Source organism: Sporothrix schenckii (assembly GCF_000961545.1).
Source record: "Sporothrix schenckii 1099-18 chromosome Unknown Cont44, whole genome shotgun sequence".
In the NCBI taxonomy this organism is placed as follows: domain Eukaryota; kingdom Fungi; phylum Ascomycota; class Sordariomycetes; order Ophiostomatales; family Ophiostomataceae; genus Sporothrix; species Sporothrix schenckii.
This window is the reverse complement of record NW_015971145.1, coordinates 6172428-6191720: the sequence shown is the minus strand read 5'-3', so window position 1 is coordinate 6191720 and position 19293 is coordinate 6172428. Positions and strand designations below refer to the sequence as shown.

The window sequence follows — 19293 nt, the reverse complement described above, 5'->3', positions numbered from 1 at the left end:
ATCTAAGACGACGCCTTGGGCTCGTCTTCAGCCTTGGCGGCATCCTCGGCCACAACGGCCGCGCACCACTTGAACTGGTCCTCGACCTTGCCCAGCTGCACACCCTTGAGCTGTGTCAGGAGGCGGAGGCACACGGGGCCGGCCTCCGTCTGGCTGTCGGGCATGTAGGTGACGACCTCCTCGCCGCTGCTGTTGATCGCCACGTTGGCTGGCACGGAGGCGCCACCGGCACCCAGCGACTGCGCATGGCCCGGGGTGAGCTGGCGCGTGATGGAGCGGATGGGCACGAGGGCGGCGGCCGTGCCGGCGGCAAAGACCTCGGTGAAGGTCGGCAGCTCCGAGTACTTGATGACACGGCGCTCGACCTTCCAGCCAAAGCTCCGGGCCAGCTCCTGGACGCTGTCGCTGGTCACGCTGTCGATGACGGAGTGCGAATCGGGGGTCACAATGGTGATGTCGTCCTCCGAAGCGCCCTTCTTGACGCCGAGGAAGCCGCTCGTCGAGAACTCGTCAATCTCCTCGTGGCGCGAGCTGTCGAGGTGCAGGGTGATGCCGTAGCCGGCCTTGTAGGCCTTCTCGCTCCAGCGCAGGACGGGTGCGTAGTTGCCGCCGACCTTGGCGTTGCCCGTGCCGTTGGGGGCGGCACGGTCAAAGTCCTCGAGGATCAGGGCCTTGACGGGGTTGGTGCCGTGGTAGACGCCGGTGGGCAGGACGTAGACGCAGAACGTGTACTCCTCGGGCGGGCTCAGGCCCAGCTGGGCGCTGGAGCCAAAGACCTGCGGGCGGATGTACATTGCGGCGCCGGTGGCGTGCGGCGGCACAAAGTCGGCGTTGCGGGCCACGGCCGCATGCACGGCATCCAGGAAGATGTTCTCGGGGACGGGCGGGACCGACACGACCTCAGCAGAGTGCTGCAGACGGGCGGCGTTGCGGTCCGGACGGAAAATCTGGATGCCCTTGTCGCCCGGCGTGCGGAAGGCCTTGAGGCCCTCGTAGGCCTGCTGGCCGTAGTTGAGGGCGGGGGCCATGCCGTGGATGCGAATGTAGGGGTCGGTGACAAAGACGGGCTTGGACCAGCTGCCAGTGGCCTTGGAGTAGTGCGACTCGACGTGACCATTGACTTCGCGGACGCGGAAGCCGACATTGGACCAGTCAATGGTGTCGACAGGCGGCGGTGGGAACGACATTGTGGGTATGGAGGAGGACGGAACGGTTTGAGGAGAGGCGAAAGGCTACTGCTCGGGACTTGATTAACTGCAGGACACTTCGGTTAGAATACCGGCACCAAGGTCGACTGGGAGGGATTGGAGTGTAAAATGAAGCAATTCGTAAGCCAGGAAACGGCCAGAGGAATATGACACAATGGCGGCAGTGGGGACACGGAAAGGCAGGAAGGTCCGACCACGCTATGTATGGCCCACCACGCTTTCCTTTGTTGCAAGCGGCGCAGCTTCCTTCGCAGCAGCATGCAGGAACCAAGGCCCAAAAGCACAGCTCGGGAACAAAATGACATATTGTCCACAGTACTTGCGACGAACCAGGCAACAAAAGGCGAATAACAAGGCTCAATGGCATGGGCAAACATAAGCACGGGCAAGAGAAACCCCACAGGAAGGGCCACACGCGGCCAAAAAACTCACCTCAGACGGTAGACGGAAACAGTCAGAATGCGAGATCAGGCCGGACAAGAGCGAGAATTGGACCCAAGGAAGCGGATGACAGCGGTGAGATATTGGGAAGAGAGGATCCTGGAGAGAATAGGATGAAGAACGGCCGAGCATATGTATGTGAGACAAGAGGTAGGGTGTCGAAGTCCGTGTACGCCACGAAGCCCGAGCAATCGGAGTTAGGATTATTACAATTGCGACCAAAATGACGACGGCAGCATTATTGGCAGGAACCGACGAGTCCCAGCAAACGGCCCCAAGGAAACGACAAGGAGGGGCTCTCCGATAGCGGGGTGCGATGCCTCGGGCTGTTTTTACAGTTGTGAGAATAATCAGCAACGACGCTAAACCCTGCCGAGCGGCTGTCAACTGTAAGGTTAAATAGCAGCTAACAGGGGTAATCACGTGGCGGAAGTTGGGACGACATCTGAATCGGAGTATCATTAGAATACGTGGTTTCGTCTGAGAGCTTGTCAAGTCGACAATAAAACTGTAATGTCGTGGATACAACACGAGGAAAGTCGATGGTTGACTGACTGGAATAAATTAGAACACATGATAAAATATACAGACACGACAAAAAACAAAAAAAAAAAAAATCAATACTCAAAACAACGTAAAAGCCACATATGATCCCTTTATATTTTTAAAATGTAGTTCTCCGTTTGTAAAGAAAAGAAAGGTCCATTGCTGGGTCTACCAGAGCAGCGACGCCCATATTGTATATCTGTAAATTTGTAACCATATGCGTTTGTAATGTCATGAATCCGTCGCCCGCTACCCAAACATGCAAAAGAAAGCAAAAATAAACTGCAAGGAAAGAGAAACGAAGTGAGGGAGAGAGAAGGCAAAAATAAATGTTGCGTGTGTTGACCATTGTTGTCCCATGACGTAGTCTTTTATTCCTTGCACCGGCATTCCAAATAGTAAATTCAAAAAAAAATCCAAAGGAAATCAGAAGAAAATCGAGACGAGGGAGGAAATATGAAAACAAAGAAAAATGCAAACAAAACTCTCAAAATACCACAAACGTCGAGAAGTCATCAGGAGGGAGGGGGGATAATGAGAAGAGTGGAGAAGAAGTGCCGAAAAAAAAAGCCACAGATGACCGTCAGGTTTGGCGGCTCGTCTGTCAACCGCTTCACTCCAGGTTCGCCAGCTTCGAGAGTGCCACCAGCACGCCGCTGACTCCCTGTGTCATCGTTGCTGCGGCCTCCGTGCTACGGCTGCCCAGGCTGACCGTCACGACCTCCTTCACCTTGCCCTCGTCGCCCAGCTGGTTGGCCCACTTGAACACCTTGTCGTCGTCGCGCCCGTCACCGACGACCATGAGGAAATCGACCCCGTGGTTGCCGGCAGTGGCAGGCACCTCGGCGTCCTCAATCTGCGACGGAACCGAAATCTCCTTGCACAGCGCCTCGTGGATCTTCGCGGCGGCTGTACCCTTAGTCCAGTCGACGGGCTCCACGAGAATCGAGCCGTCGAGCGGGATCGCGTGCACACGCTGCTCCTCGCACGAATCGTTGATGTGAGAGGCGCAGTCGGCAGCAAGGCGCGTCGCCGACTCGTAGTCCTCGGCAGACTTGTAATGGAAGATGAGCGAGCAGCGGCGGTCTTCAATCTCGGCGCCCGGCGTGCGTTCTTTGTAATACGTAAGGATCTGCTTCACAGACTCCTTCCACGTGCGAATCTGCTCCGGATCCGCCATCTCGATCCAGGGGTTGCTGTTGCCGATGGCGTTGTTGGCACCGCCGCCGTTCGCGTGCTTAAGGAAACAGCCATTCTCAGCAATCAGGCCGACATTTGGCACCTGTCGGAACAGGCGGTCGAGCTCCTTCTCGCTGCGGCCGGACATAACATAGACGGTGTTGCGTTCGTCCAAGAGAAGGTCGCGGAGGACATCCAGGGTGCGCTAACAGGAATGTGTTAGTGACCGGAACAAGATGGGCAATGGGAAAAAAACAATTGACGGGGATGCGGTATGCGTACCTGAGGGCTGACCGGGATGATCTTATTCACCGGGCCCCAGCTGACCAGCGTGCCCTCGTAGTCGAGGATAAAAAGGCGTCGCGACGTCCGCTTGTACTGGCTGATCAGAGTGTGCATCGAGAGGCGCGGCACAGAGGTCTGGTCACGGCGATGCTGTTCGTCGTAGACGCGGTCGAGGCGTGACAAGAACTCGGCGAACCAGTGCGAGCCGGTGTGGTGGCGCACGGCCTCGTACAGCTTCGACCAGCGGGTGTTCTTCTCGTCCTCGTCCATCTCGAGCGCCTTCTTGATGGCGTCGGCGCAGGCGCGGTAGTCCCAAGGGTTAATGGCAAGCTCGGAACCATGGAAAAGCTCCGAGGTGCCGGTAAATTCGGAGAGAATCAGGCTGCCGTGCTTTTTCTCGAAATGTTTGCCGTCCTGGCAGAAGACGTACTCGTGGGACGTCAGGTTCATGCCCTCGCGCTGGCTCGTAATCATAAGTGCGTCGGCGTCGGTCAGCAGGGCAAGGTATTGCGGGTAGTCTATGTCCTGCCTGAGGTAGACAACAGGCTGGTAGGCGAGGTTGGCCCACAGAGAGTTGACACGCGTAACAATGTCAGACACGGTGGCGTCCAGCTCATTGCGGTCGCTTGATGACAGGGCGACCTGGATGAGAACGACGCGGCCGCGCCATTCGGGGTTCAAGTTGAGGAAGAGTTCGTACGACAGCAGCTTCTGGCGCACACCACGGATGTGGTCCAGCTTGTCCCGCGCAACAATGAGCTTCTTGCCCTCGTACTTTTCCCGCAGGACGTTGAGCCACAACATCACCTCGGCCTCTTCCCGGTGCTCGTCAAGCGCAACCGGATCGATGCCGATGGGCATGTTGACGACATCAACGAAGCGGTCTTCGAGCTGGATGCCGTCCGACGTAGCCTCGGCATTCAGGAGGCGCGTAACCGTCTGCAAAAAGTGGCGTGTGTACTCGTGGATCTGGAAGCCGACCAGGTTCGCGCCCAGAATGCCGTCCAGCAGCTCTTTTCGTACAGCCAGGCACCGGAAAATCTCGCTCGAGGGGAAGGCGACGTGCAGGAAGAAGCCAATCTTGGCGTCGGGCAGCTTCTGGCGGATCATGCCGGGGACCAGCAGCAGGTGGTAGTCATGGATCCAGACGACGTCGCCGCGCTTCCAGTTCTTGATGATGATGTCGGCAAAGGCCTGGTTGACGTTGACGTAGTACTTCCACGAGTGGTCCTCGTACGCCTTGCTGCGCGGGTTGTCGGGGATCTGGTAGTGGAAGACGGGCCACAGGATCTGCTTGCAAAAGTGGACATAATGGCCGTCAAAGTCCTTGTCCTCGCACCACACGGTCAACATGTTGTGTTCCGCAGCCAGGCGGTCGTTGATGTCTTCCTTCTGCTGGGTGTTTTCGAGGGCGTCCGTGGGCATGCCCAGCGTACCAACCCAGGTGTAGTCAGCCAGCTTGCCCTCGCGCGCGGCGGCCGCGGCGGCGTTGCGCAGGCCGCCATTGCCCTGGTCGGAGTTTACAATGCGCCAGTTAGCAGACGAGAAGATGCGGTCGTGGCTGTCGCTGCGCAGGTAGGTGCGCGGTTGTGTGATGCCCTGGCGGTGCAGCTCCTTGGCCTTCTCGGTCAAGTGGGGGTCGCCATTGAGGAGGGCGGGGGGAGGGGAGTTGGCGCGCGACTTGGGCTGGTCGCGGCGCGTACCCCAGGCGGGCGAGCCGCGCTCGGCCGGGGTGGCATCTTTGGAGGTCGACTTGGAGACGGCGTCAGCGACGGCAGAGGTGGCGGCGTCGAGGGTGTTGGCCACGATCGTGGGCAGATTGCCAATGCGGATGCCGTCTTCGTTGGCAAACGGATCGGTGCTCTGGTCCTCAGTGGGTGTGTCCGGTGGGGTGATATCCGACTGGGGCGTAAACAGCGAGAGGGCCTCCTCAACAGCAGTGGCAGTTCGACTGGAACCGCCTGGCGCGGCTGCGGATGCGGCAGCCTTCTTCTTCTTCTTGGGCTCCTTGTCGAGGCTCGGCGGCTGCGCGGCAAGTGGCGGCGTCCCGGGCAGATCGAAATGGACCGTCTTGGGGAGGAATCTGTGAGAGGAGGGAGGCAGGTGAAAGTTGGCCCTTTTGTTAGCAAACCGTGTCTGACGATACCAAATTCACGAGTATTTTGGCAGCCAGAAAAAATTCAACGCTTCATGACGTCAGTGCAGCCAACCTGCATTCACCATGCACGCCGAAAGCGACGAGTTCAAGAACACAACGGAAGGGAGACAAACTTACAGCGAAGCTATGAAAACCGTCATGATTGCTCAATTGCCCGTTGCCCGCTGTTGTGTGTGTTGACGGGATTTGGGGAGACTTGGAGCTCGGCCTTGGAAATAGTTTGGGAGATGGGCGCGGGAGGGAGCCCTGGCCGTGGCGTGGCGTGGCGTGGGATATGCCGAATTTTTAGGCGTAGAACAGCGTACCGCGGATGATCGCGGCTAAGTACGCACCGAGACAGCGAGCGACAACAGGTGATCGGATCAGGCCTTGGAAGCTGCGAGAAAAGAGGAGACAGGCCACAATGGTGTGATGGATGGGGCGGGTCGACTATGCTGGGATGCGTACTAGCAGGCCATGTGGGCAGATGTGCATTTCCGAACGGTCAAAGGGAGCTCGCGGTATGGGGATATGTTGAAAGAATGAAGGTTCAAGTTGGGACAGAGGAGTAGACGTGGCGATGAAAAAGGAAGATGGGAGGTCAACAGAGACGAGAGATGTGGGAAGATTATTTCGAGAAAAGGCTGCCTGCTTATAGAAGCAGCAGTAGGGAAGGTGCGTTTGTCTGCGTCATGTGGAGAAACAGAAAAAAGAAGTAAGAGTTGAAAACTGAACAGTGACGGAGTCAAGGGGCAATGGCAGGGAAGGAGAGATGGAAGATCAAAGCTCTTTGTATCAAGTTGAAGGAACGGGAAAGAGGGCTTTGTGCTCCCGATCTTCTTTCCTTAAGGAAGGGAGGGACGAGGCTATTGTGGGCAGGAGGGGAGGGCCAAAATAAACTAGAAAAGAAAAAAAAAACGAATGTAAAACAGGAAAGAACGCCAACGGGGTGTGAGTTGGGGCAAGAGCGAGGGAGGGGGTGTGAGCGAGCAGAAGGCTCTGTTTCGTGCTTTTCTTATTTTGACCCCGTTTGCTATTTCGTACTTTTCTTTTGTCCATCCCGTTCATACCCGTGCCTTTTCTTCCTTCCTTTTCTTCCTTCCTTTTTCATCCCCTTCCGCCATTTTTTTAGAACTCAAAGTCGTATTCCCAGCCTTGGACAGCGAGGAGGTGCTCTGTTTCAGAACCACAATAATCACGTAAAACCCATATATTTATGGCACAGAAGAAAATAATCCCTCTTTTCCTATCCACAAAAGCCTCTCGCCCACTGCAACTCAATTGCGGTTGGCGTGCATCTCCCCCTGTTCTGGCCGTTTTTGTCCGGGACAAAGGAGAGAAACTAAGCAACCATGGGTGCGCTAGCCGGGCTAACCACCCGGACGCCCCTTGGGTGCGGAAGGCACAACACATCTGAAAGGGGAAAGAATGCTGGGAGGGGAGCTGAGGGAGCTTAGGCAGGCGCGACCAGCCAATCACAGCAGACGACGGTGGCGCTGTAACGTTGGCTGTATTCCGCACATAAACGCATCTGCAATTGTCCAGTGTGCAGGGACGCCAAGATCTCAGACGAGAGTGAAAGCGTTAAGGCAGAAATACGACCTACAGACACACAGTACACAGGCTCGGCGTGTTCTATATGCGCATTCTGCAATGAACGGTCGTAATATTGGTCTTAGGCAAGCGCAATATGGTCGCACCTTCCGAGACAGCATGCACAACAGGAGAAAAGGACTTTATCACGGCTTTGTGCCACACTGCAACCACTACAACGTCCGTCTGCGGTCACTTTGTTGGACACATCTTGGGCCCTGGGTAGGCTGGTTCGCGAGTTGTTGGTCCTTGAGTACTTGAGTTCTTGGATGCCTGAGTCATTAACAGGACTGTCCTTGCTTGTCAGCGAAATGCCAACTTGTCAAAGAAGGGTTCAAGACGGAAAAGAGACGTCAAAATGACATCTGTCGAGCTACGGGAAGACGACAAGCTGCTGGTGCAGTGCGCAGCCAGGGCACAACAATGATGCGATCTTGTCCGTATGTCCCTGTATGCACTCCATCTACCGACGTCGCGGACGTATTTACATAGTAGACGCTTATGCTTGACGCACAAGGGCCCAGGGCCGATCTGTTAGAGGATTCCCTTTATTTGGGCATCGGCGCCGTCCATGACGTGCAGTAAGCGAACGAGACCCACGTTGGATGCTCCGCGTTCTGTGCTGGGGCATGGGGTCGTCCATTGTCTCCGTTTTCTTGCTCACAAGCGGCTTGCAGTGCTTTGTAACGGAGACAGCCTTCAGAACCAAGCCCGCATTTGAAGAGTAAAGATCTTGGAACCACGAGTTCTAGACTGGAGATCCGACCAAAGCCAAGTAATCATGTAACGGCGTCGACCTTAGGACAGTTTTGGCTGGTGTTCAGAGTGGCCAAGGGAGAAAGAGGGTGGAGTGCGTCCGAAAGAAACTGGGGCTGGCTGGTGGAGTCGACCTGACCACAAGAACGACATAGCAACTGCTCAGTATGGAGTTTGGTTCTCGAATGGACGCGGAGGTGAGGAAATACGTGATCCAAGAGCGGGGACCTCAAGATGCAACGCCTTTGGATTTCAATTAAGTAAGTAATCGTTCAAGTTGTTATTGCTGTCTGCCGATTGATAAACAGTTGTCTACCAATCTGTCGTCTCGAACTTTGAGATGGGCTAGAGCTAACAAAAATAGTGCCAACAAACAGGGCAGTGAAGTGTGGTGCCATTCCGCCAGGTCTGGCCCAAGACCTGGCCAGCAGTCAGCAAAAAGCGCCTTCTGGCCGATCGCGACCCAAGAGTCCATGACGCATCACCCAAGAAGAGTATCAAAGCACTGTTTACAGAGTAAAGCGCTGGATCGGAGAATGGAGCATCACATTCAAAAACGGAGAGACACAACAAAAGCAATAACCAGACTCCCAGAGCCCAAAGAGACGCGCCGCCGTACCGACGCCAAGTTAATACCTGGCAAGTGATTTGGCACACATCGACGCCGCGTCAGAGCTACCCCTCGTAAATATGGAGAAGCGAAAGCTCCCCCTCACACATTAGGAGATGGAGAGCAGGGAGCTCCCTATTCGAGGACAGCGATGACAGCGAGCCTTTTGCAGAATGGAAAGGTGGCGGGGAGACCATACAGAAAAACGGAAGGGTGGCAAAGAGGCAAAGGGAGACAAGAAAATAAAGAAACGGGGGACGAGGGGATCGAGATGCCGAGTTTAGACTTGGGTGTATGGTCTGTTGGACCCTCGACTTTTTCTCTTTGCTCCCGCCCCAGCTTGGCCAGAACACCTTCTCCGTTCGCATGAGTTGCCGACCATCTTGTTGTCTTAGCAATGTAACAGAGCCGTCGTAGGTCTCCAAAGATGCCGAAGGAAAACAATATTTACAAAAATTGAAAGCACACAGAACAAATAGAGAAAACGACTTGTCATCTCCTGTCGCTCCGTTTCTCTACCACCTGTCAGTCCAGTTTCTATGGACCCATGTGACGACTGTATGCGCCATGATGTGTCATGATAAAGGACAGCTCAAAGGACAGCTCATCCCTTTCGATGTTCGTGTTTTTGTAGTTCCCGTAACCGTCCCGGCCCAAGCCAGACGATGTGCATGCAAGAAGCCCATTCTGGAAATTAAAGAACGCTGAGCTCAACACAGAGAATTAACCATGCCTCCAAGTTGCAAGGTCCAACAGCCGCCGAGAAGTCTGGCAGGGCTGCCCCGTATCAAACCTAGCGCTCTGCCTTTGACCTACCGGGCGACCGCAGTGTCAGCGATGCAGTAAATGTCAAAACAGACCAAACGTGCCAGAAAAGAGACTGTACTCTGTAAAGACGTCACCGACGGGAGAACGGGGCTATCAAACATAGTCGCTTTTCTATCTTTCATTGTTCTGCATTATCTCGACTCGTCGGACTTGGATCACACAACAGAAACAACTAAACTGGAGCTTCTCCAACGTTTTTATCGACCACTCATACGAGAATAAACCACCTCGTGGCTCGCGGCCTCGACACTTTGCTGTTCCCTCGGCTGAAATTTCTTAGCCACAAGGGAGAGTTGGGCCGAGTGAAGCGTTTTATTTTTATTTATTTATTTATTATATATTATTTTCTTTGCGAAAATGTAAGGCAGGGTAGGACTTTTCTCTGGCTGGTTTTTTTTCACAGGATGAGGTTGGAGAGAATCGGAAAGGATGCCACGCTTGGAAATGGTTCTGAAAAAAAAAAATGATATGCGACAAAACTCGCAAGACGAATGAACGAAGAGCAAGAAAATAAAAAATTCGGCAGCTGAAGGAAGCAAGCGACAGTGAGAAATAAAAGCGGCCCCGTTTTGTCCGGCCCGAACAAAAAGAAAATAAATTCTCCCCGGGATACCGCGCCATTAAAGTTCAACCGCAGGACCCAGGACTGCTTGTTATTTTCTTGCCGCTGTCCTAAAACGGATGCCAGAAAACCTTTTCATTCGACGTCTGGAGCATGCCCAGCCCGAGGCCACCCTCTGCTTCTCGACGACCTATTTGTCCGTTGGTTCGAAAGACGGGCCATGTGCCGTGCATGTCCATCGTCTTTTCGTTCTCCCAATCAATGAGCAACCGTACAACCCAATGTTTTTACCCATCTCACCCCACTGGCGCCCAAGACTCAGGAGAGGGCCAACGCCTACTGAAGATCCGGTAAGTCCCGGGGTCGCCATAAACATTGGGCATTCTTGATGAGTGATTTATGAAAGTGCGGCAGATATTTTAACCTCAAAAAGTGCGAGAAAAGTTCAGGCACGAAAGCGAACACTTTTTACTTTTTTTTCTTTTTTTTTTTCATAAAAAGTTGTCTCGGATTGGCTCGTCGGGCAATGCTCGCGAATGAAATATACAAAATGTTATTGAAAGTCAGGTCGTAAAACAAAAAATGAAAAGGATGAGGAACGGCGAGACGTCGAACATGGGAAATATTGCACCGAAACTATTACTGGCGATCGACGCCCCCAAATACAGTTGACGCCGGCGCTAGCGAACCCCTTGCTAAGGGACCGGGCCGCTCTTGACCTGGCTCTGGGTAGAATGACCCTGCTTGACAGTATTTTTGTTTAAAAAAATACAAAATAAAGAAAAAGAAATGCAATGGAAAAGCACAGACTTTAGAGAGGCAAGAGAATCAACGCAGAGCGGATCACATGCATATGAGCCCTACATTGTGTTGTCGGAGAAATAGGGCCACATGCCCAAAAAGGTAGAAGAACAGAAGAAGAGATCAGAAGGTCGTTCCAGCGGACACTATGAACTGCACTTTCTAACCCATCGACCATTGTGAGATTTTCTGCACGCACGACATAATCTCTGAACTTGACGTCGCATCGGGCAGCGCCCCCAAGTCCTCCAAGGGTGTGGAAAGAACGCACGATCCTGCAAAGACTGTCGCAGCGCATCACCCACCTAGGCTGCCTGCATGCCGTCTGTTCCTTGGCCATTGCGGAGCTTACATCTGGACCATTGTAATCGCGAATGGACGCTGGGGGCGAAGCAGAATCTCGGAGGGTAATCAAAAAGAGGAATAACGAGGGGCACATTTCAGAAAAGCAATAGAATAGAAATGCGACGATGCCATCGGATAGGCCATCTCTCTTTCTTTCTCGTCTTCCTGTTCTCCAGTTCTCCCGTCTGGACGGATAACGGAAAGGCGACACACACGTGCCCCATTTGCATGGCTAGAAGAAACTTGTATCTCAGAGGTATCCCTTGCCCATTTGGCAAAGGCCCGAAAGCTGAAAAGACGGAGAATCTCTGAGAGGGTCTAGCCTGGCCACGACAATAGCCGCTCGGCCTAGACAAAAAGACGACTTGTTGACCGGTATGGCCGGTCGGCCCGGCTCACTGGTTCCTTGGGAGACTAAATGAGATGGGGGGTTGTGTAAAAAGAAAGGAAAAAGAAAAAAGAATAGATAAAGAAAGAAAGAAAGTAAAAGGTGCAGGACGTGCATGGAAAATTGCATGTGCAGTCTTTTGAGTGTGGTGAGAATGAGGGGACGGAGAAACGTGGTATCTCGGCTTGTTTTGGTCGGATGCATCCTGTCTATTCACCCGCATCTATCGTCTTTTCACGTTTTGTGTGTGTGCGTGCGTGTTCCTTTTCTATTTTCCCTCCATACTCCGTTGGTGCTCTCGTGTCGACTGTGTGTCTCCTCTTACGTCTTGCTCGTCTGCCGCCACTGCTCTTATGCCACGACAACATCGTGAAAGCGCAGACATTTGCTACATTGGCGTGTTTGCCGAGACCAAGCACACCATCTTTTCAGGACCCTCGTGCTCTTATAGGTAGAGACGTTCACCCCATTGCAGGAGAAGCTGTCCCCAGGATAGATGAAGCTCTATTCTATCCAAAGTGGCCCTGACAACCGACTCAATGCCGATGAACAGCAGCGGGGACACGAGTTGCCCAGATGGGTAGGTCGGCTCATTGCGTGTCGTATATGCTCTTTGATGTAGTGTCTTGCCATTGCCAAGCAGGCCTGCAAAGCCATTCATCCTTGTGACCGAAGCCGCAGTCCAGGTCGCTGAAAGCGGCCAAGATCGCGTAGTCGATGGTTTCGGAAACTGTCTGTGGCACTATTGCACCACGTTTTCACATTTCTTTTTCAAACCTGGTGACATGCTTGTGATATCCTTCCACAGCAGCCACAGTTGTTGTCACCATCAAGGGTCATCAGGAACATGCCACCCAGACGCACAGAAACGCAATGTAGACGTGTAAATGCATGGCATGTGAGCTGGAAAATAAAGAAATAATAAAAAAACATCAAAAAGGAAAGGGAAAAGCCACATGCAAATCAAAATGTGCTATACAAAAAAAAAAAAAAATTGTTACCCAACGCCTGCAGGTGCCCGAATCACCTGCATATGCCTTTTGTGTCCCCCTTACGTCGTCCTTCGTTTCCCTAATTCCGCCATAGCCGCACCGCCTTGTCCTTGCCGCCGCTCGCGACACGCTGGCCATCGGGGCTCCACTCCACCGCATACACCTCGTCCTCGTGGTGCGGCAGGTCCGCCGCCAGCTTGGCCGCCCGCACGTTCCACACTTTGACCGTCGCGTCCTTGGACGCCGTCACCAGCAGGCGCGAGTCGGCCGACCACGAGCACTGGTACACGGGCGCCACGTGGCCCCGCAACGTGCTGCTGAAACTGCCGTCGTGCGCCCGCCAGATCTTGGTGTGGTTGTCCCAGCTCGACGACGCCACAAAGAGGCCGTCGGGCGAGAACGTGACGTGGTTGATGGCCTTTTGGTGGCCCACCATGCGCGTCACGGGCTTCGTCTTGCTGGGGTCCCACAGGTACATGGTAAAGTCGTCCGACGCCGACACCAGCCGCTCGCCGCTCTTGCCGTGCGCGCCGGCCGCCTTCTCGTAGCGTGCGCGCGCCTTTTCGCGCTTCGCTTCGTCCGTCGTCGGGATGCCCTCGGCGCCGCCGCCGCCCGTCAGGTGGTCAAAGTAGCCCGTCCGCAGCACAAAGTCCGTCGACAGCGCCAGGTGGTTGACCCAGTGGGCGTGTGCTTTGAGCTCGTGCACCAGCGTGCCGCGCGCCGCATCCCAGACGCGCACCGTCTTGTCGTGCGACGCGCTGTAGATGTAGCCGGCGCCGCCCCATTTCACGCAGCTCACGCTGCCCTTGTGGCCCGAGAGGACGTGCTGCACGGTGCCCGAGTTGGCTGCCCACACACGCACGGTGCCGTCCTTGCTGGCGCTCGCCAGCTGCAGCACGCCGTCTTGCATCGCGTGGTACGGTTCCCACGCCAGAGCCAGCACGGGCTTGGAATGGCCCGTCAACTCCTTGCCCACCGCCAGACCGGTCTCGGGGTCCCACACAATCACACCGCCGTCCATGCTGCACGTAGCCAGCCGCGTCCCGTCGGGCGACCAGGCGACGGCCAGCACCCAACCGCGGTGTTTCTTCAGCGTGAACTTGGGCGTGCCCGTCTCCGTGTCCCAGATGCGTGCCGTGTGGTCGCCGCTGCCGGTGGCCAGTAGCCGACTGGCGGCTGGGCTGAAGGCAACTGCCAGTATTGACTGGCCGTGGCCAGGGATGCGGTGTGCCAGCCGCGTGACGCTCTGCACGCGGAAGACGGCCTGCGGCTCGGCGGCGAGCGTCAGCGTCGTCTCAAAGGGGTTGTCGATGCCGTGGCTGCGCAGAAGGGCATAGAGGTCGGTCGGGTACTGGTCGACGACGAGGGGTGTTTTCTTGTCGTCTTTTGCATCGGTGGCGTCGGTCGGGATGTGGATGCGGAAGCGATAGGGCAGGAACTCGTCCTGGTCGCGGCCGAGCAGCGTGTTTAGGAGCAGCGACACATTCTTCTCCGAGGCATCGGCGATCGGCACCTCGACCACATCGGCCATCTGCTGGCCATCGGCGTCGATAAACCGTGCCTTGAACGAGCCGTGGTCTGGCGGCAGCAGCGCGTTGACATCCTGCTGCACCTTGGTCCGCGCGATCTCCTCGCGCCGCTGCCGTTTGGGCGGCGGTGGCACGAGCGTCGCCATTCGTGTGATTGCGTGTGCGTGTGCGTGCGAAGGGGAGGGGTATACAAGAAAAAAAAGAGGGAGTAACAAAGAGAAAACCTGGACAAAGCTGCGTTGATGGCCAGAAAGTCTGCCCAGAAAAACAAGAGAGCAAGTCTACGGACGAATTTCAGAGGGTCGCTCTTGCCTACAACGAACGAAACTTTTCGTCTTTTTTTGTTATCGGCTATCTTATCTTATCGCACGCCATATGTGCCCGCTCCACACAATTTTCCAGCGTCGTGTCAGTAAATTGTCCAGTAAAGCCAGCAGGAACAGCACATTGTTCTAGCCCACTTTAGTTCACTTTAGCGCCCGCTTTCAGATGCGGAATAATCCTCGGTCGGAACGATGAAGTCATTGCGCGTCTACGCATTTCCTTTCCAAGGCAGTCCAGCGCCAGGCGGTTGTCGTATTCGCACAATACAGTCAGTTTAGGTCAGTCTGGAATTAGTCTACCGCGCGTCAGTTCAGTGCTGCGGATAAAATGCGCAGTGTTGCTCCGTAGGTTACCTCCTGTGTGCGCCTCGCTCCTTCTTCTGTCGATTTCGTGGTTTATGTCACTTTGTTCTGTCCGACTTTTCCTGTCCATCGCTCCTTCACCCACACACGCGTACTTGCCCTTGTAGACAAGCTCGATCCAGGGGCATCTTACGCGGCTACAACGCAAAACCCGCTGTAAAACCACAAACATGCCATGGTAAACTGAGGGCCTGTGGCGCAGTGTTAGCTTATCCTTTAATTTTTCATTGTTAGCGCCTTGGCGCGCTGTTCTAGTGGGTATATGCCGCCGACATTGGCCAATCCAGGCGCCCTTCACCTGCCAACGAGGGCTCGTACAAAACCGGCTCGCCTGTTGTCACTCTGGAAGGCGCGACCTCTGTTGTTGTTTCGCCAATTGCTCCTTCTTCCAGCATCGCCCCGGGAGGTCAGGCGGCTCGTCACTGCCGTTTCCGTCGCTGTCTACAGAATACGTCGTAATAAATGCTCCGTTATCCAGGCGTCCTTCCCTATCGCGCCAAGCTGTTAGGCGGCTTGCCAAGACTGTCGTCACTGTGGACTTTCATTTCTTCGCTCGCCACAGTCCAGTAACTGCCAGCGATTTCGCCTTCGTTTTGCAACCGCCTTTCATGTCCCGTTCTTGGTGGTCTTGTATCTCTTTAAAGTCGAGACACATCCCGTTGACAAGCTTCTCTTGGCTGTTGGCATTCGTTTTCGTTTGGAACATTTGACGTGCCTAACGCCTTTTTTCCTCTTACCCCAGCATCGCCACAGATCTCGCATCGACTAAAAATAAAAATTAGCCGAGATCGACTCGACGCGTCCGAGTCCCGAACCTCTTGCGTCTCTACGAAATGCGTATGTCAACCACCCAATCCTCCCCTTCAGAGCCTCAATTGGGCACTGCTGACCTCGTAAAGACCGCATCCAATACTGGGCGCGGCAGAAAGCTCACGGTACGCCGCTCGTCGCCAGCACCAGGCGTACCAACACGGGCGTTGCGCGCACGACCTCGCGCGTACCGTCAAGTCAACCGACCCATGGACCGGGTGGCGTTGTATCAAATCAGATTCCCAGCGGCGATGCCGCCGTCGCTGGCAGCGTAATACCGCCGACCGAAAATGAAAAGAACGGCGATGCTGCAGCCGTCAATGGCGGCGCTACAAAACCGAACGTTGCCATGCGCTTCGTCTTGACCGTGACAGACATCCTCTTTTCCAGCTATGTCAATATCCTGCTCGTTTTTGTGCCCGTCGGCATTGCCGCGCACTTTGCCAAATTGTCAGCCGGCATCGTCTTTGCCATGAACGCCATTGCCATCATCCCGTTGGCTGGTCTGCTGAGCCACGCGACCGAAAGCGTAGCCAGCCGTATGGGCGATACGATCGGCGCGTTGATGAATGTGACGTTTGGCAACGCGGTCGAACTGATCATCTTCATGTACGTCACTGCCATCCTCCCCTGTCTACCCGTTATAAGCCATACTGAGCTACCAGGCGACCATACTGACCATCCATTGGCCACAGCATCGCGCTTGTAAAAGACGAGATCGAGATTGTCCAAGCGTCTCTTGTCGGCTCCATCCTGGCCAACCTGCTGCTCATTCTCGGCATGTGCTTCTTATTAGGTGGCCTCCGCTACCGCGAGCAGATCTACAACAGCACAGTCACGCAGATGAGCGCTTGCTTGCTCAGTTTGAGTGTCAGCAGCCTGCTGCTTCCCACCGCATTCCACGCCTCCTTCAGCAGCGCCACCAACGCCGACACAAAGGTACTCGCGGTCAGCCGGGGCACCAGCGTCGTTCTCCTACTCGTCTACGTCCTGTACCTTGTTTTCCAGCTCAACTCGCATGCCTACATGTACGAGTCGACGCCCCGCCACATTGTCGAGCGCGAATCGCTCCCAGGCCCCGCCGCCAGCTACTTCAACTCGTCGTCGTCGTCTTCGTCTGAAACATCCTCCGACTCGTCTCATGGCGACTCGGATTCGGACGCGTCGCGCAGCACGGCCAAGCGTATCAAGCGCGTGATCAAGAAGGGCAGAAAGAAGATGCACAACCGCAGTGCCTCAACGGATGCCAATAGCGCGCCGACCTCGGCTCTCCCGCATAATGACGAAGTGGCGTCCGCCTCTGCCTCGGGCAGCACGACTGCCGGTGGCCCAAGCGACGCGGCCGAGGTACCTCCCATCGACAACGGCGTTGTCGCCGATGACGAGGACGACGAGGCCGCCGAAGAGAAGCCGCGCGACAAGAAGAAGCGCAAGCATCACAAGAAGAAGAAGGTGGCCGAGACCAAGAGCGATGCTGCCCGTGCCGCCGAGGGAGACAACGATGTCAATGCCGTCCTCGCTTCGAGCGGCATGGCAGCGATGCCCGAATCGGGAGTGGGTGCGGGCGGCAGCGTCCGCCGCGTTGATTTTGCCTTGGGACCGGATGTCGAGGCCCAGACCGCGCCCCGGCCGCAGCCCTTCTCTCTGCGTTGGCTGGCCAGACCGGCCGGCCTGACAAAGACACTACCCGACAACGTGTTTCATGCGCGCGCGGGCGAGACGCAGGCCAGCAGTAGCCGCAGCAACGCCCAGCCGCTGTCGACGCCCGACGCCTTCGCGGCGTCGAACCAGCCCCGCCCGCAGCCCCAGCTGCGCCGCACGGCGTCCATGCCCGTTGAGACACGCAGCTATCGCAACCAGCCCGGCGCGCTACCGCCCATTGTCCCCGTCATGGTCAATCGCCGCTCGTTTATGGCACCAGCGGCCGGTGACGGGGACGAGGACGACGAGGAAGAAGAGCCGCAGATCTCGCGCACGACGGCCGTCCTCCTCCTGCTCGTGTCGACCGGTCTTGTCGCATTGTGCGCCGAGTTCATGGTGGGCTCCATCAACGAGGTCGTCAGCGGCAACTCGGGCATCTCCGAGGCCTTTATTGGTCTCATCCTGCTGCCGATTGTCGGCAACGCCGCCGAGCACGTCACGGGCGTCACGGTCGCCATGAAGAACAAGATGGACCTGGCCCTGGGTGTCGCCCTGGGCTCGTCCATCCAGATTGCCATTTTCGTCACGCCCGTTGTCGTCCTGCTGGGCTGGATCATGGGCAAGGACATGAGCCTGTACTTTACGTTGTTTGAAACTGTCAGCATGTTTGTGTCGGCCTTTATCGTCAACTTCCTTGTGCTCGACGGCCGCAGCAACTATCTCGAGGGCGCGCTGCTCTGTGCTGCCTACGTCATCATTGCCGTGGCCTCCTTCTTCTACCCGGGCAAGGGCGACGCCAACTCGCTGGGCGGCGGCACGGACAACGTGACCGAGTCTGTGACGGTGGAGGCGGCGAAGATGGCTGTACGCGGTCTCGTGAGCCTCATGTAAGGTAAACGAAACTCTGGCTGCAGGCCAAAGAATAGTGGTGGCGTTCAATTACGTTTTGTCCTGTACATGCTCCAAGTCGCACCTCTCTTTCTGTATTTTCTACATTTCTTTTTTATTCCCAATTTTTTGTTGTTTCTACAATGATAGCGCGTGTTTTCAGGAAAGATTCGGCGAGGACAGGAAAACGCAATACCCTGGCATAATAATGGAGTACAATAATTTGACAATTGTTTGTAAATATTCCTGCTTTTCGCCAAGAAGACGTCTCTCCATGTAAGTTTTGTGTCACTGAAATTCCTGCAGAAAATTAAAATCAATGGATTCCAATAGTCACAATCAATGCCGTAATTACTATCGGCTCAATGTCGAAGTGCAGGCAGCTTGGCGTCGCACAAATGCCCCACCTACGCCACCCTACATAAGCACAGACACGAGTCCAGTTTCCATCAAGTAACATGACTGGCTCAGTGGTCTAGTGGTATGATTCGCGCTTCGGGAAAAGGTTGTCCTACCAAGGAACAGCCAGCCCTTCTGCTTAGCAGGAACTTGTGCGAGGTCTCGGGTTCGATCCCCGACTGAGCCCAAATTAATTCTTCGGAATTTGATTTGACGAATTGGTCTTCTTTTTTGCTTTTTCTACCCTTTCTTTTTCGTACATTCCTTTTATCTTCCCTACTTTTTTTTTGTTTTATCGTTCTGTTTCAGAGTTTCTTAGCTTACGCCAAAACTGTTGCGTTAATTTTTTTTAATGTTTTTTAAAACGATTTTGATCTTTATTTACGTGTTTATAACATCGAAAAAAACAATGATAGACTAAAAACTATTATTACTGCCTCACAAAGGGGTTATCCATCATAGAGTAGCATTTTGACACAGGGTGAGATAACCCGACGAAGCCATGTTACTCAAAGACAGGGAAATGCACCTTTTGCTCGTGCAGTGCACGTCGATGTACTTGCCTCTTTGGGACTTACACGACAGGCTGCGCCTGCCATGCCATACCTCACATCATTGCCCATCACTCCTTCCTGTTCGATACAATGTAACAACGGGGAACTTCTCTAT

General features: G+C 54.9%; 4 protein-coding genes and 1 non-coding gene across 5 annotated transcripts; 2 read left to right on the top strand and 3 right to left on the bottom strand.

The window, feature by feature from the left end:
* Window positions 1–2: 2 nt before the first annotated feature.
* SPSK_09410 (branched-chain amino acid aminotransferase) lies at window positions 3–1187 on the bottom strand (the record flags this gene model as incomplete). Its single annotated transcript, XM_016735983.1, has 1 exon — window positions 3–1187. The coding sequence occupies one exon, from the start codon at window positions 1185–1187 to the stop codon at window positions 3–5; it is 1185 nt and encodes a 394-aa protein (XP_016588668.1).
* Window positions 1188–2808: 1621 nt separating this feature from the next.
* SPSK_08430 (alpha,alpha-trehalose-phosphate synthase (UDP-forming)) lies at window positions 2809–5957 on the bottom strand (the record flags this gene model as incomplete). The annotated part of the gene is made up of 3 exons (XM_016735028.1): window positions 2809–3579; window positions 3657–5742; window positions 5935–5957. The coding sequence occupies 3 exons, from the start codon at window positions 5955–5957 to the stop codon at window positions 2809–2811; spliced, it is 2880 nt and encodes a 959-aa protein (XP_016588667.1).
* Window positions 5958–12750: 6793 nt separating this feature from the next.
* On the bottom strand, window positions 12751–14346 carry SPSK_09087 (ribosome assembly protein 4; the record flags this gene model as incomplete). Its single annotated transcript, XM_016735667.1, has 1 exon — window positions 12751–14346. One exon carries the CDS (start codon window positions 14344–14346, stop codon window positions 12751–12753), a length of 1596 nt encoding a protein of 531 aa, XP_016588666.1.
* Window positions 14347–15719: 1373 nt separating this feature from the next.
* SPSK_08592 (Ca2+:H+ antiporter) lies at window positions 15720–18228 on the top strand (the record flags this gene model as incomplete). Its single annotated transcript, XM_016735184.1, has 3 exons — window positions 15720–15723; window positions 15786–16305; window positions 16392–18228. 3 exons carry the CDS (start codon window positions 15720–15722, stop codon window positions 18226–18228), a joined length of 2361 nt encoding a protein of 786 aa, XP_016588665.1.
* Window positions 18229–18689: 461 nt separating this feature from the next.
* SPSK_11259 lies at window positions 18690–18811 on the top strand. Its single transcript has one exon. It is a non-coding gene; the product is annotated as a tRNA-Pro (tRNA).
* Window positions 18812–19293: the final 482 nt, after the last annotated feature.